Source organism: Aedes albopictus, chromosome 3, assembly GCF_035046485.1.
Source record: "Aedes albopictus strain Foshan chromosome 3, AalbF5, whole genome shotgun sequence".
In the NCBI taxonomy this organism is placed as follows: domain Eukaryota; kingdom Metazoa; phylum Arthropoda; class Insecta; order Diptera; family Culicidae; genus Aedes; species Aedes albopictus.
Genome location: NC_085138.1, coordinates 143,614,710 through 143,631,550, shown reverse-complemented (window position 1 = coordinate 143,631,550; position 16,841 = coordinate 143,614,710). Strand labels below are relative to the sequence as shown.

The following is a 16,841-nucleotide window of genomic DNA, read 5'->3' as shown; positions in this document are numbered from 1 at the left end:
TAGTTGCTACCGAATCCATGGTAAAATTAAGAACTGCACCAACGATTTCCAACCGAATGCAAAATTCTGTTAATTATACTGAAACATTGTCAATATTACCATGCGTGCGGTACCGTTGACTGAAAACATTGTTGATGCTACTATTTTGGCATTGTTATTTTGACCACGTTTATCTGAGACGCCCAACATTCAAGTCCCGTTTCTAGGGGAAATGTAGGAGAGGTCCCCTAGTAGGACGATATTTGTACTTGACTTCGAGACTTACTGCTACAGCAACTGTTGTGCGGTATCACAGTGGTTCAGGTTCATCTATCTGTACTAGTTTCGGTTGTTTCGTTCTTCACGTGTGTCTGGACATTTAGGCTCACCCGTCGCGTGTCTCTTACTCATCGTACAAATCAGGAAATTTGGTGCACTCCCTGGCGATGTGGGCTTTACAGCTCTATTGTCCACTAGGGCACTACGTGAGCGACTTCAATTGACAGCTGCACCTACAGTATTGTACAGCGCCTAGATGTATTCTATTCTACTTTCACTTTTTGCTGCTTTCACTTTTCATTTTTTGGCCTCGGCTAAACGAATGTCTATCACTGTATATTCATAGCCATCGCTAGAACCAGAAACGAATTGGAAAAAAGTCGTTTCCCTCCCTTCCAATTTTCCACTCACAGCACAGTGTATATAACGCCTACAAGTTATGCAACCAAAGCGTGCTGTGTCGCTTGATCTTATTCACCTCATTCACCAAACAATCTATCACCTTACGAACACTATAAATAACCCCCTATCCATGGATCGCATCACCTACCCAACGGCGACTCCCAGATCTCCCATCCTTTCCGTCTACCAAATACCCCAATCCGTGCTGTTTGTGGGGATGCAGAGGTGATCTCGGTCTTTAGTAGCAACAACCAGCACACTCTAACATTCCTTTCCCTTCCCAACTGACTATAAGGACGTAGCCGGCGCCGTTATTGATCCAAAATGTATGAGCTGCTTAAATTGCACTTTGAGAATAAGTGGAGTGTCCCAGCCCTTATTCATTTGGATCTCAGTGCAATTGGTACCAGCACAGATCAATCACGGAGTAGCAACTATTGACATGTATAGTCAGATTTGATCGTTTTTTGATATCAGGCCACCTTTAAAAATCGTTTCAAAATACAAATATTAATTACTTACCGTGAAGCTGTTTTAATATATGGTACAAAATTACAAGTATTGCATGTTGGTCATTAAAAATTTTGCGATTTGGCTGGAATTTCCAAAATATCAGCTCGGTGGCAATGATTATGATTTGGAGTGCGGGTCTGTGTCAAGTCGTTGGTGTGTGGATATGGTTCACTTTCCAAACTAAATAATCATATATTGTGAGCTCCACTTCCTTTATCGATTCGCCGTTTGCCAGCAGGGTAATCTCGTCGGAAAAGCCAACCAGCTTTACTCTCGGTGGTAGCGTAAGGCTCAATACGCCATCATACGCCACATTCTATAGTACCAGGCTTAGGAAAACCCCTGTGGTGATGTTGTAGATCCTCTCTCCTTCCTCGGCGTTCAGTAGAGCACCATGTTCTGGAAGTAGATCTCTAGTATCCGCGGAATGGGCTATCCGGGACTCTTAGGTGATGTATGGTGCTCTAAGTATACAGCGGCCCAACTGACACTATTGAACGCGTTCTTTTTGGCATTGACCTAATAGCGTCCGCCGTCGATCCGGAAGACTAATTGGTAATCCAAGAGCCTAGAGTCATTTAATTCTTCGGTATAAAATAGATAGTCAGCCTCGACAGAATAATCCGCTCCAATATCTCAATATCTTCCCGGGCTGTCCAGTAGACACCAGGGTTTCGGGTTCATTTTGTTCGGCGCTCGTGTGAGGTCTGCGCCACTCATCTGGGCTACCTCTGCTGGCGCTGGAATGCCTTGTGCTGCTCCTGATTGCTTGTATCCCCCAGTTTTCGCCTTCACCTCTTGTGGTGGCGATCTCGCCAGTCCACCTCTTGTAAACGGGTTAAACGGCGCTCCCTTTACCTCACCGTTTACGCTATCTTTTGGCTTGGGATGTTGTGGTACTTGAATAAAGAGTTGGCGGTGGGATCTAACACTCAGAATTCGCGTTCTCCAGTTTTGAGCCTGCGTATCTCCTACGATAGCTGCTACTATCACGCCCACATTCTGATTTTCACGGTTCCAGGGATACAACACGTGTGGGGTTTATTCAAAATTATCACGTTCCATGATCCGACTTTTGAAACATTCGAACTAACTGTCTCCTTCAGTATAGCTGACGCGATACAGTATTTTATACTTAGCAGCTGGATGCCAAAACAGACGCTGTTTGAGCCGTACTTCATTGATGAACAGACGCACGGGACGTGCCTCCTCAATCTAGCAGAAAACAGAAGGACAACAGTGCCCAGGCTGCACTACAAGCTGAGTACACAGCTCTTAGCTGGCAGTTTTTGACATCAACTGACCCGTGAAAGGATGAGGTAGAATCTTGGGGAGACCAAATATGTTGGACACCCATTCAAAGTTGTCGACCCATCATTTTATAACCTAAAATTTGAAAAATAATGCGCCCATGCTACTCAAATAAATCTAGGGTTAAAAAAACATTCAGAAATTCTACTTTCTGACCCATAGTGTAATGGTTTCAAATTTGTCACTTTCTCTCTGTCCAAGCCGGACCTCTTCCCCCTTATTGAAGAGCACACGCGGTCCACTCTTGAAACGACGATCAGATTAAATTAAGCCTAATTGGCAACACGACGCTTAACGTTTTAGGGCAGGCGCTCGCAGCCAATTCTGGACTGTCATTGTGATTATTGTGCGCACATGCCAGAACAGAATGCGAAGCGCGCGGTATCAATTGAATTGTTGGCGCACTACAAAGTGGAATTGAGATGCCGGTATAATAGAAAGAACTGATACAATTGTACGGAATGGTCCCATTGAATTGGTGGTGGAATATATTGTCAGTGAGAAGAACAAGTATATATGATTCGTTTACACATATCTACAGTTCCTAGGGTGTATGGAGTTTTCTTTCAAATGTTTAGATTAGAATTTGTTTTTATTGGCAATGGTTTATTGATAGTACAAGATGAAACATTCCAGAAACTAAATATGGCTTTTTAAAGACACTAATCTCAAAGATAATATTTATTACAAATTTAAATTTAGATTCCAAAATGTTTCATCTTGAAGCAAATGAACATTGTAGTTTGCGTACAAACCAAATAATATATGTATAATATCATAACATAATAGTGATCAACATGAAAATAACATTAAGGAGAAATTATTATTCTTGTTTCGATTTAGTTAGCAAGTTGCATATCAGCAGCTGTTACGTAATTAAGTAATTTTAAGTAAAAAGGAAGTGCGGTACAACTTACTGATTACAACAGATTCTTCATCAATTGAGACTGTTTAAACTGGAAAATTATTTGGTTCTTGATTTCACCGGAAATCATCATTTGTTCTGAACAAATCTTCATAAGGTCACTTTTTGTACTTCCGACTGCGCACCGTTTCCCCCTAAATATCCGATTGTTTTGTTACATCTACCCACTGGCCTCGATTTCATCGTGTTTTTGTTTGGCAATTTGTATGAGTCTCTCCGACTCGGACGGTCCCGTAGCCAGAACCATTTCCTTGAACACACCCACCGGCATCTGGAGCAGATCGTGTGGCGTTCCGAACTCGATGGATTCGCCCGCATCCATCACCAGTACCCGGTCCGAGTCCATGATGGTGTTTAGGCGATGGGCGATCGTCAGCACGGTGCAGTTGGCGAACTTGATACGGATTGTCTCCTGGATCAGCCGGTCGGTGCTGGAAGGAAAGTGGACTTGAATTAGTTTTGTTACACGTAACGAATAAAAATCGATCTACAGTCGGTTGTGTTTCAGTGCGTAGGTGTTGGTGATGTTCAATTTTAAGGCGGGAATGGCGTCTGCAACGTCAGATTGTTCTTTAGCGATCTGACGTTGCAGACGTCATTCTCACCCAAAAATTGAAGGTCCCCACAAGAAGAAGATAATGCGATTGCGTACCCACAGCCTGTGCAAGTTCATGCCGATTCTCAGGAATTAACCCTTTTGATTGACCTGGATGCTTATTGAAAACACCTTCCAGCAGTACTTACTTTGGATCCACATTCGCCGTAGCTTCGTCCAGTACCAGCACACGATTGCTTCTCAAGATGGCACGAGCCAGGCAGATCAGCTGTCGCTGTCCTACGCTGAAATTTGATCCACCAGCGGCAACGGCCATCTGCAGACCCAGCGGACCGTTGGCAATTTCCTTCAGTTCGACTTGCTCCAGCGCGTTCCAAAGATCCGTATCGGGGAAATCTTCAAACGGATCCAAGTTTCTCCGGAGGGTTCCAGAGAACAGAACCGGATCTTGAGGAATGATTGAAATCTTCGATCTCAAATTCTCCAATGAAATTTCCCCTGTGTTTACTCCGTCGATCAGGATATCACCTTCGACTTGCGCCAAGCGAAATAGTGCTCCTATTAGAGAAGATTTGCCAGCTCCAGTTCGGCCCACAATTCCAATTTTCTCCATTGGATTGATCTCGAAGTTTAAGTTTTTCAGTACTAGGTTACCGCCTTCAAAGTAACGGTAGGAGACATTCTTAAACAGGATACGACCAGCTTCGGGCCAGCCTTTGTTCAAAATCCTTGGCGGATCCGGTTGCTTTTCCGGTTGAAGGTCACGGTACTCGAGCAGACGTTCGACAGACATCATGAAGTTGGCCACTTCTGCGCTCTGTCGAATACCCCATTGCATCATACCGGTCAGGGCCATCGCTTGAGTGATAGCTAACCCTACCCGGTCTCCCAAGATGTTTGTATCCAAAACGAGAAAACTAAACACTACGATCAGAACGAAAATAAGACACAGTAGATCTAACGCAAAGCCGAAGGCCGTGCTACTGGTGATGAACATGTAGAAGGCAGCCGTATGGATGTCTTGATGGGAGTCAAACTCTTTGATCAGTTCATTTTGGGCAGCAAAGGCTCGAATCGTTGGAAGACCAGCTAGCGACGCAGCTAGATGCGAAAAGACTGGAGAACGTGCTGTAATAAGAAAATCGTTGTTTAACAAATCAGACTTTAACAGTTAACCAAAAACTACTTACTGATTCCCTCGAGCCTTTTAACATTCTTCGAGGTCTTGAGATAAATCTTCCGCAGGTAGATAAATATCACCCCCAGGAATGCCAACGGAATGAGGAACATCGGATTTACAACGACGGTGACGATGATCGTACCAATCATGTTGAGAATAATCTGCGTTGCGTCCAAAATTGCTTTCGGCAGCAGCTCATCGACCGATCCCATATCCTTGGAGAATCGGTTAAGAATACGTCCGGACGGGTTGGTGTCGTAGAAGCGCATAGAAGTCGAAACGCATCCCTTGAACATAGAGTCGTGCAGGTTCTGCGATGCCCGTACCGACGTTCGGTAGAAGCTTATGGATCTGTTTGAACGAATTTAATGTTTTAATGCGAAACATTCTGAATAAGTAACAAGAACTTACCGTGAGATTGCTATTAGAAAGATGCTTATCACTAGAGCTCCATGGACTGTCATGCAAAACTCTGTACTTCGAAGGGATCCGTTGGAGGAATCTATTTCCGATAGAGCTTCTTCTAGAATAGAGGAGTTGTTCGCTCTTTCGATTGGTTCGCTGTGATCAGTGTTGTTTTGTCTTAAAAATATACGTTGCTCTTCTTGGGATGTCCTGCATTGAAAACAATGATTAAAAGTCATTTTCGAACACTAATAGCTTTCAACATACCAAAACGCAACCCAGAAATCGGCTCCGCTAGCTGCCAGCTGTGTACCCAAAAACAGTATCAACAGACCAAGCAATATCACAGGATTTGCACCGCAGCGAACGTAGTTGAGCAGAACCGATCCCTGTACAGTTCCTTTGGAACTCATTTCCATGTTCTGATCAGCTTCCGGTGATTTGGATTTATCCTTTTCTCTCTTTTCGTGCTGTTCATCTTCCGCGAGATCTTCCAGCGAGTGTTGCGAAGAGGCAATGGATCTGGACGAGGCACGTGATCCGCGGCGACTTCTTCTATCCGACGTCATGATTGAACTTTCACCATCTCCGGCTTCTTCTTCGAGCTTCTCCAGTAACTCTACAAAGTCTATTCCGTTTTGCGAAAGGTCGTACGGTGTTCCCTGTATTGTTATTTTACCCTAAAAATGTAAGATTTTAACGTCAGATTAGACACTCTACAAAGTATTCCGTTTTTAGAATTTACCTCATTCATTACTATCACCCAATCGGCTTCTTTGAGGAAGTGCACTTGATGTGTGACCAATATCCTCGTTGTTTTCAGCTTGCCTAACCGTCCTCGAGGACCTATACAAATGTCGAACAAATGGCGACCCACGTGAGCATCCACGGCACTGAGCGGATCGTCCATCAGGAATATGTCGGCTCTTCGATACACAGCCCTAGCTAAACTTATTCTTGCTTTCTGTCCCCCGGAAAGCGCTGCTCCACGTTCTCCTATGATTGTCTTATCACCATGCGGTAGCTGTTCGAAATCTCTCAGTAGAGCGCAAGCCTGCACAACGGAATCGTATCGATCCTTCTCCATCGGTTGACCAAACAGAATGTTCTGTCGTACCGTTCCGGCAAAGACCCACGGTTCTTGACTAACGTATGCAAACTTTCCTTTGCTGACAATTGATCCCGATTCTAATGGCAGTTCCTTCAGCATAGCTTGCAATAAAGACGATTTGCCCGCTCCTACCGGTCCAATTATTCCTATCAAAATGCCTTTTCTGAAATCTACGTTAATGTTCGACAACGTAGCAGTCTTCCAAGATTCATCCTCCTCGTCCATTTTCCTCACCGTATCGACAATTTTCGGCACTGGTGCGGATCCATTTTTGGCATCGGGCTTAGATCCAGGCAAGTCCTGGCGCTTAACAGCTCCCCATCGAGCCGTAACATTCTTCATCGAAATCGCCACTTTCGGTGGCAGCTGTGTATCCGATTCGATCAGCTTCTGTTTCTCGGAAACGTCTCCATTGGGTTCGAAATCTTTAAGCAGCCTCTGCTTGGCTTCTCCCTCGCTTTCTCCTTCCTTCTCCGCATACTCGAGGAAACGCTGCAAACGCTTCATGGCGACCATCGCCTCTGCGATTTCCGCAATTCCTCTCACAAACATAGCGGACATCGTGTTGGCCAAGATTCCGAAATACGTCGAAACAACAAATACCTTGGCAGCCGTTAGATCGTTTCCTAGCAAAACCATTGCCATCATCGTACAGAACAGCGCCATTCTGGTCGTGAACAGCAGAAACGTCATGTACAACCCCCGAACATAAGAACTCTTCTTCACAATCTTCAGTTCCAGCCTTCTAGCCAGCTTGATCAGCTTCGCAAACGGCTTCTCCCACGCGTACATCTTAATAACCTGGATCCCGGATATAATCTCGTCCATCAACCGGATACGCTCGTCTGTTCTCAGCGCCGTCTGCAGTCGAAACCGGGACGTCAACTTGCCCGTATAGGCCTGAATCGGGGTCACTATGAAGATCACAATCATCCCGATCAACCCTGCCACTCCGATTTCCATGTACAGCAACACCCCGACGATGATGGTCAACAGCGGAGCAGACCACATCGAATGCAGGAACACCGACACAATGTCGAACCGGTTGACGTCGTTGGACAGCAAGTTTACCACCTTACCGGGTGCCGTGTCTCCCAAGGCCGTCCGAGACAACCGCAGTGCCTTCCGGTAGATCACACTGCATACGGCGATTCGCACTTTCATCCCGTTCTGGAAACTGCCCAGAATGTACTGGTTGATAGTTATCACACTCAGTGCATTCAGTAGGACGATTGCGCCTGCGTAGTACAGCGCACTTTCGCGTGTCACATCGGTATCTTTCCTGTAAGGAGAAATCTCATATTAATGAACGGTCTTCAAACGTACAGAACTTCCAAAGAACAACCTGAAATACTGCAGCAGCCAACCAAGGAAAATCGGCTGAGCCAGCCGGATGAAGATGTCGTTGACGACGCAGATGAACCCAAGGATGGTGTACTCCCACCAGAAGGTTTTGAAGATGGCCTTGATGAGCGAAGGCCGTCCCGGGCCGGACTGTTGTGCGAACCATTTTCTGTAAAGAAGGGTAGAAAACGAGATTATTAGTATGCATGTAAGATTCAACTGAGTTCCATTATTCTAAGTATTTTAACTTGAAAGTCTTCGAATGAGTGTTACACTCATTCGAAGAGGGTATTCTGCTTAGAGGGTTCAATAAGTCGGTACAAGGTTGAAAGTCTTGATAATCGCACATCTTAAATTCTTTCTTGAATTCCATCTGGAATTCCTTCTAGGATTTTTACAGCAATTTCTTCTTCAGTTTTTCATAGAACTCTTCTCGCGATTTCCCCCGAAATTCTTCCTTGAATCAATCAAAAAATTTTCCTGGATTTCTTCAGGAGTTTTTCCCAATATTCCATCCAGAGGTTTTCCGGATTATCCCCCAAATTTTTTCGTTTGTCTCTTCTGGGATTGTTGCCGGAGTTTCTACCAGGATTTCTGCTGGAGTTTTTCGGGGTCTTTGTAGGAGTAGCTGCCGGGATTCTCTGTATGCTTTCAGAGTTCTTCGCTGGATTCCTTCCGGAGATCCTTCCAACATATATGCAAAGTCTTTTAAGAGTTTCTCTTAGTGGCATTGCATGTCAACAGTTTCTGCCGAGATGTTTGCGAGATTTCTGCAGAAGTTCTTCCAGAGAGTTTTCCGGGAATTCTCCTGGAATTCCTTCTGGGATTTCTCATAAAGGTTTTCAGCGAGGTTTTCAGATTTCCTCCCGCAATTTCCCTAATAATTCGTCTCGGGATTAATTACAGATTTCTTTTTTTCCAAAAAGTCCTGGTTTTTCCTAGGATTTCTTCCAAAGTTCCTCTCGTGAATTCTTCAATATGTCTTCCCGGAATTCCTCGCAATAATTCACCTGGATGCCTTCTAATGTTTTTCCTGGAATTTCTGACTTGGAATTTCATAGGCTGTCCCAGGAGGTACCTGGATCAAAATTCTTTGAAAAATCACTGAAAAAACTCCAGGAGAAACTATTAGAGAAATCCCGAAAGGAACACCCAGAATCCCGGGACCATTTCCGGTAGGAACCCCAGGAAAAACTTTGGAAGTAATCCTAGGAAAAAAACACTAAAAATCTCGAGAAAATCATTGCAAGAAATCATGGAAATCACTTTCATGAAAAGCTTGGGAAACCATTAAAAGAAATCGCTGGAAGTACTCCATGAAAAATGTCAGAAAAAGCCCCTGCAGAAAACCAAAAAAGGTACTCCGGAAGAAACCCCAAAAAAATCTTGGGATCAAGTACGAGAACTGCGAAAGGAATCTTCTAAGAGAAGTTCCAGGAAAAAATTGGAGAGAAATCCTGTACGAACATTTAAAAAGTTTGCTGTAGAAATCCCGAGAGATGCTATTGAAGAAGCTCACGGAAATTTCTTGAAGAAATTATGGGAAAAAACTTTGGAAGAAATCTCAAGAGAGACTCCGAAAGCAATACAGATAAAATCATTAGAATAAACCGCGGAATGAACTGCTGCCGAAAATTCGTGCAAAACTTCTGAGAAATCCTGGGAAGAACTTCTGGGGAAATTCGCTACGAAAGGAATCGCGAAAAAAAAAAAACATTCAAGAGGAATCCCAAGAGGAACTCTTATTGAAATTCCGTAACAACATCTGAGAAATGTCCTGAGAGAAACTTCTGTAGGGATTCTGGGAGAAATTGCACGATTTTTTTTGAATAGAAGTAACTTCGGAGATCATTCAACGTGTTACTTCTCTTTGGTCACGACTGTTCGGGCTCGAAAGAAGTTGATCATCAATATTAATTTCTATTCCCGATCAGCCTAGACAGCCGTGTAGTGGCGGTAGCAGTTCCTTCAACTGGCTAAGAATATCACTACGGATTGTCTGATCCGGTGGTAAGAGTCCACCAAACAGGCGATCCCTAATTCATGGTGTCATGCGGCTTAATGCGTACCGTGCCTAAGAATGGATGGTTAGGGGGTCTAATAAAAACCTAACCGCTAACGGTGCCTGTGGAGTACCAGGGCACCCTCCACAGTATTTTGCCCTTACTGTGTTAAACGGAGCAATGACGCAGTGGACCTTATTTTTCTCCTGTAAATAGTAAAAAAAAATTAGTACCTTGAAAATTATCCAAACAAATCTTCACCACGCGAAGGGTGCTTCAGCTGTGCTCAGCAGAAGATTTATTAGAGAACTGAGTTTATTACTAGAGACATTGTTGCGATTAAAATGGAGGTCCCAACAATCCAGGGAAAAACTGAGGTATGCATTGCTTCTGCATATTTTCCGGGAGACGTTGATGATGTGCCTCCATCTTTGGTCGTAAGTTTTGTTAATTATTGCAAAAAAATAAACGCCCAATTTGTAATAGGGTGCGATGCAAATGCCCACCATACCATATGGAGCAGTACAGATATTAATAAAAGAGGTGAGGATCTCCTGAATTACATTACGTCTAATAACATAGACATTTGCAATAAAGGGAATTCTCCAACTTTTGTTAATACTATTCGACAGGAAGTTTTAGATCTTACGCTTTGTAGCTATCTGCTATCAGATAAGATCGCGAACTGGCATGTTTCTGATGAGGAATCATTGTCAGATCACAAACATATCAGGTTCGATTATAAAGCCGGATCAAATTTAATTGAAAGCTATAGAAACCCAAAAAAAAACTAATTGGGACCTCTACAGCTTTTATTTAATGAATGGAAATTCATATAAGGGTGAGCAGATCTTGTCAGTTTCACAGTTGGAAAATGCCTCTGATGAGATTATTGATAAAATGATTTCATCATATCATGCTAGTTGCCCAATCCGACAGAGGTCATCCAACAGGGATGTCCCTTGGTGGAATGATAAGCTGGCAGATCTGAGGAAGAAATCAAGACGGTTGTTCAATAGAGCAAAAGTTACATCTGATTGGGTTCAGTATAAACAAGCCTTTACAGAATACAACAGAGAATTGAGACTAGCCAAACGCAAGGACTGGAGACGGGTATGTGAAGACATCAATAACGCTCCTACGGCTGCAAGGCTTCATAAAGTCCTTTCGAAAGACCATTCAAATGGTCTTGGAAGTCTTAAAAAGGAAGATGGCAGTTTTACTGTTGATTCTTCTGAAACATTGGAAGTAATGATGAGAACTCACTTCCCAGGATCGATTCCTTATTCGGATGAAGAACAGGACTCGGATAAGGCAAGACATGCGTGGTCGACCAATGCCTATCAAAAAGCTTGTGAAATCTTCACACCGTCGAGGGTCGAATGGGCATTGAGTTCTTTTCAACCTTTCAAATCTGCCGGGAAAGATGGAATTTTCCCAGCTTTACTTCAACATGGAAAAGAGGCGATTTGTCCGCTCTTAGCATGAGCATGAGCATGAGCATGAGCATAGATGACCGCACAATTGGGTTGTTTAGTGAATAAAATATTGCTATTTTCTATAGCCTAATCGAAAGAGCTCATTTTTCTGAGTATAACGTGATTTGATTGGATTCCAACACCTTTGTTTTGATGGTTGAATCAACAAAACAGTTTTAATTTTCGTGGATAGAATGACAGTTCAATCGTTAAAGTGACAGTTCAAAAAATTTTCTCCATACAAACTTTAAATGCATTTTAAAAATAGTTCCCGGACTCCAAAAATTATGAAATTTTGGATTTCGACTAATTTTTGGCCGGAGCATCCGATTATGAAATAATCCGGATACCCCTAAAGAACCCAATTCGTAGTTGCTACTCCGTGATTGACCAGAGCAATCGAAATTGCACAAGGAGCCAATGAATAGGGCTTAGGACTAGCTTACTATTCTCAATGTACACAGGTCGAGAGCTCCCAACTTTAATAGGGTCAATAACGGCGCCGGCCACGTCCTTACGGTCATCGAGGATGGGAGGGAATGTTAGTAAGACAAACGTTGTTATAAAGACCGCGAATCGCTGCATCTCCACGTTTGTCTCAGGAAGGATTTTTATTGTTAGTAGGGTAAGGTACATTGTCAGTCCGGGAGTCACCTATGGTTGGTGATATGATTTGACAATGGATCAATATACACAAACCGCCGTTAACAACCGACCACTTTTCGACGCAAAAACTAGCCAAGAAGAAAATTCTATCGTGCGTCTCCACTCCACTAGGGAGCAGAAACCTTTAGTCTATTCCACACAGAAATACACTGAACGCGACTCACTTGTCGGCGCCCGGATTTTTCTCGACCGGCGAGCCCGAACCAACACTTTTCACTCTTTTGTGTAAATGCAAAAAATGAGCAGATGAGCACTGTGAAATAGACGACGACGACGCGCTCGCGGCCGAACCAAATGAAAAAGCGGCATTTCGATTTTGCCTCAAAAAATACACTGAACTGCCCCGTACGAAGATCAGCACTGTGAAATAGACGACGACGACGACAACGACGACGACGCGCTCGCGGCCGAACCAAATGAAAAAGCGGCATTTCGATTTTGCCTCCAAAAATACACTGAACTGCCCCGTACGAAGATCAGCACTGTGAAATAGACGACGACGACGACGCGCTCGCGGCCGAACCAAATGAAAAAGCGGCATTTCGATTTTGCCTCCAAAAATGCACTGAACTGCCTCGTACGAAGATGAGCACTGTCATGGAAAAGAGGCGATTTGTCCGCTCTTAACCGAAATATTCAGAGCCAGTATTACTTTAGCTTACATACCTAAGGCATGGCGGAAGGTTCGTGTTGTTTTTATCCCAAAAGCTGGCAAGCGGGACAAAACAACTCCAAAAGCCTTCAGACCCATAAGCCTTTCTTGTGTTCTATTAAAGACCATGGAGAAAATAGTGGATGACTTTGTCAAGTCTACCAGCTTAGTAGAAATGCCTCTAAGCAAGTTTCAATTTGCTTATCAAACAGGCAAATCTACAGTCGCTAGTCGGCAAAATTGAGAAATCGTTTCAAGCCAAGGAAATAGCCGTGGTTGCTTTTCTCGACATTGAAGGAACATTCGATAACGCATCCTACAGCTCAATGCGTTCTGCAATGGAAGCAAGGGGCTTGGATAAATGCATTATTGAATGGATAATATCGATGCTTAGAGATCGAGAGATCTCTTCCGTTCTTGGAGGTGCGCAACTATCAGTAAGATCTGTGAAGGGCTGTCCTCAAGGAGGAGTACTATCGCCCTTATTGTGGTCTTTGGTAGTGGACGAACTCCTTAAAAAACTCATCAATCAAGGCTTTGAGGTTATTGGATACGCAGATGATGTAGCTATTCTGATACATGGAAAATATGACGACACGATATCTAGCCGGCTACAATCTGCGTTGAATGTTACCATCAAATGGTGCCGAGAGGAGGGATTAAACGTAAACCCTTCAAAAACTGTAATTGTACCTTTTACTAGAAGGTTAAAAATAAATCTTACTGAACCTTCTTTAGATGGAGTTCAAATTCAGTTCTCAGAAGAAGTTAAACATCTTGGGGTAACTTTGGACAAAAGACTGAATTGGAATTCTCATTTAAACAATGTTTTAGCCAAGGGTACCAATGCCCTTTGAGTTTGCAGCAAAGCCTTAGGAAAAACCTGGGGTCTTAGACCTAACATGATTCACTGGATCTATGCTGCAATAGTCCGGCCTAAGATTACTTATGCTTCACTTGTTTGGTGGCCCAAAACAAATGAGGTAACCTGTCAAAAAAAGCTAAGTAAGTTACAAAGACTTGCATGTATATCTATGACAGGAGCAATGAAAAGCACTCCATCAGTTGCTTAATTTACTGCCATTGCATCAATTTGTTAAACTACAAGCGGCAAAAAGTGCCCTGCAGTTTATACGTTACAATAAAGTCCTAGACGGGGATCTTGCTGGACATTTGAGGATCATCAAAGACTTCAAATTAAACATGGACATAAAAACAGTAGAAGATTGGATGATAACGAAGACCAACTATGATGTTCCCTTCAAAGTGGTGAAACCATGTCGCTTGTTTGGGATGCTGGTGGGCCAAGTTTACGTCCAGGTTCTATTGTATTTTATACTGATGGGTCCAAGATGGGAGAAAATACTGGAGCTGGTGTTTTTGGCCCCGGTATCAGTAAGGCTATACCAATGGGATGCAGTCCCACTGTATTTCAAGCGGAAGTTCAAGCCATTCTCGAGTGTGCCAACATTTGTCTGAAAAGAAATTATAGGTTTGCCAAGATCTGTATTTTTTCGGACAGTCAGGCGGCTCTAAATGCGCTAAAAGCTTTCACGTGTCAATCAAAGCTAGTGTGGGAATGCATTATTTCTCTGAAGCAATTGGCCAGTAGGAACGAGGTAACTTTATACTGGGTGCCCGGTCATTGTGGAATTCTGGGAAATGAAAACGCCGACAATTTAGCTAGACATGGTGCGGCATCAAGCTTTGTAGGCCCTGAACCTTTCTGTGGAGTTCCTGAGTGTGCTCTTCGGATGAAACTAAAAACTGGGGGGGAATGTCCACGGTAGAATCTAATTGGAATGCCACGGATACATCCAAGCAAGCAAAAAGGTTCATAAAACCCAGTGCAGAAAAAGCCAGGTCCATACTGAATCTAAACAAAAGAGATCTCAGGGTAATTACTGGTCTGATGACTGGCCACTGCCCGAGTAAATATCATCTAAGTAAGATTGGAAAAATCCAATCCTCCGAGTGTCGTTTCTGTCAAACGGAAAACGAAACTGCCGAGCATTTACTCTGCAACTGCGGAGTGCTGTACCATCACAGATTGGCGATATTTGGTAAAGGGTTTCTAGAGCCCTTGGAAATTTGGAGAAGTAATCCCAACAGGGTAATAAACTTTATAAAACGAGTTGTGCCTAGTTGGGATCAGGTGTTACATCAACCATTGTCCATCACAGCTCAATTGTGACAGGATACTTGACTAGCACCAAATTAAATATGGGTCATACCACAATATTCCTAAATAATGGACGCAGTGGTTAAAAGGCTCTACAGATGAGGGATGAAAAAAACTTCGGAGAAAATCCCGCGAGGCAGTATGGGAGCAATTTCTGGAAAACATTTGGAAAGTATTCAAGAGAAATCTGTCGGAATTCAGGAATCCTGAAAGAATCTAAAAAAAAAGGATCCCGGAAAGAATTGTTCGATCCATACAACAATGCCAGTAGGAATACGGAAAAACCTCCGGGAGGAATTCAAGAAGGAATACTTAAAAAGATGCCGCGAAAAATACGGAAGGAATCGGATGAATTACGTTTTATGAAGAAATTCTCGACTTACAGAATTTTAGTGCAATTCTTGCTGAAATTTTTCCTGGAAATCTTGGAAAAATCCACTAAAAGTCTCGGTCGGTAATATCTCTGAAAGAAATACTTGAATGAATTTGTAGAGGAATCCCTGAGAACTCTCGAATAAATTCTCAGAGCAATCACTGGGACAATACTTGGAGGTAAGCTCTGACAAATATTTCTGTCTGCTATCCCTAAAGAAGCTTCTGCTGAAGTCCGTAGCGAATACTGGTGTTAGGTAGTTCGGCTCCAGAGGCACGTTCTCCTTCTGGAAAAACTTGTAATTAGAAGGCACGAAATGTTGCTAACTGACAAATTGAGAGATGAAATTTGTGAAAAAAAATCGGGTTCTGGTGGGATTTGAACCCACGACCGGCGCTTTAACCAACTAAGCCACAGAACAAGTAATGATACTGCGGAATAGAAAGCTAAACTGACTCCGAAGCCGCACCGTGAACACACCTATTTCACAAACTCATCTCTCTTTCGGCTTAGATGCCAATCCACAACACACTCCCGTTTGTGCCCACTAACTACAAGTGAGAGCGAATTATTTTTATGAAGGTGAGACTTACTCTCGCACTCCGCATACCTAGCCACCAGGCAGTTCGTTCCGCAGAATCATTACATGTTCTGTGGCTTAGCTGGTTAAAGCGCCGGTCTAGCGAATACAGAGTCGTGGGCGGGTTCGAATCCCACCAGATTTTTTTCGAATCCCACGCGATTTTTTTCACAAATTTCATCTCTCAATTAGTCAATTAGCAACATTTCGTGCCTTTCAATTACAAGTTTTTCCAGTAGGTTTCAGACATTCCGGCAAATCAGGTGAAATGGGCAATATGTGACATTGTACGTTCTCCTTCTTTTGGGGAATGTTTGCCACAGTGAATACTGGAATGAATCTATGAAGAAATTCCTAGTGAAATCCGAAAACATTAAATCAAAGTCCATGGAGTAACTCTTAGTGGAAAACTTAAAGGGATTCTTCTGTCTCTGAAGGTATTCCTTGTTTAAACACCAAAACAATCTTGAGGAATACCAGCAGAGATTTCTGTCTGAGTAAAAATTGTGAGAATTTCCTTTATGAGACCTGTAGGGGAGACTGGGGAGACTTGATCCCTTTTTCTTAATTTACCTGAAATTTTGAGAAAAACACAAAACTAGATCCGATTTCCCTATAAAATGGCAGGTAAACATCCATTGCAAGTTTATACACAACAGAAAGCCTTTCAATTATTGTTAAAGTTTCCAAATCGTGTTTTTATGGAGGCATGTTTTATAATGTATTTTTCAAAAATGGGTGACACTTGATCCCCCTTTGAGCACATGGTTTATTTAAAGGGAAAATAATTCCAGAGTCTTCCTATTCATTTTCTTTTCGAGTTTTCTTGTATTTTCGATGAATATTGAGTGTTTGAAATTGTAAGATTTCCTTAAATTTTGAAAATACGAATGGGGAGACTT

General features: G+C 42.9%; 1 protein-coding gene across 2 annotated transcripts in view; it reads right to left on the bottom strand.

Moving 5' to 3' along the window:
* Positions 1–3,069: 3,069 nt before the first annotated feature.
* LOC109424074 (ATP-binding cassette sub-family C member 4) overlaps positions 3,070–16,841 on the bottom strand; it is a 58,944-nt gene continuing 45,172 nt past the window's right edge. For both annotated transcript variants that reach the window (XM_019699158.3, XM_062843007.1), the window contains 7 exons: positions 8,007–8,174; positions 6,296–7,943; positions 5,818–6,230; positions 5,557–5,760; positions 5,156–5,496; positions 4,154–5,093; positions 3,070–3,840 (listed from right to left, as the gene is read on the bottom strand). In XM_019699158.3, coding sequence (XP_019554703.2) covers positions 3,570–3,840; positions 4,154–5,093; positions 5,156–5,496; positions 5,557–5,760; positions 5,818–6,230; positions 6,296–7,943; positions 8,007–8,174 — 3,985 coding nt within the window. In that variant the 3' untranslated portion in view covers positions 3,070–3,569. The remainder of the gene's footprint in view (positions 3,841–4,153; positions 5,094–5,155; positions 5,497–5,556; positions 5,761–5,817; positions 6,231–6,295; positions 7,944–8,006; positions 8,175–16,841) is intronic.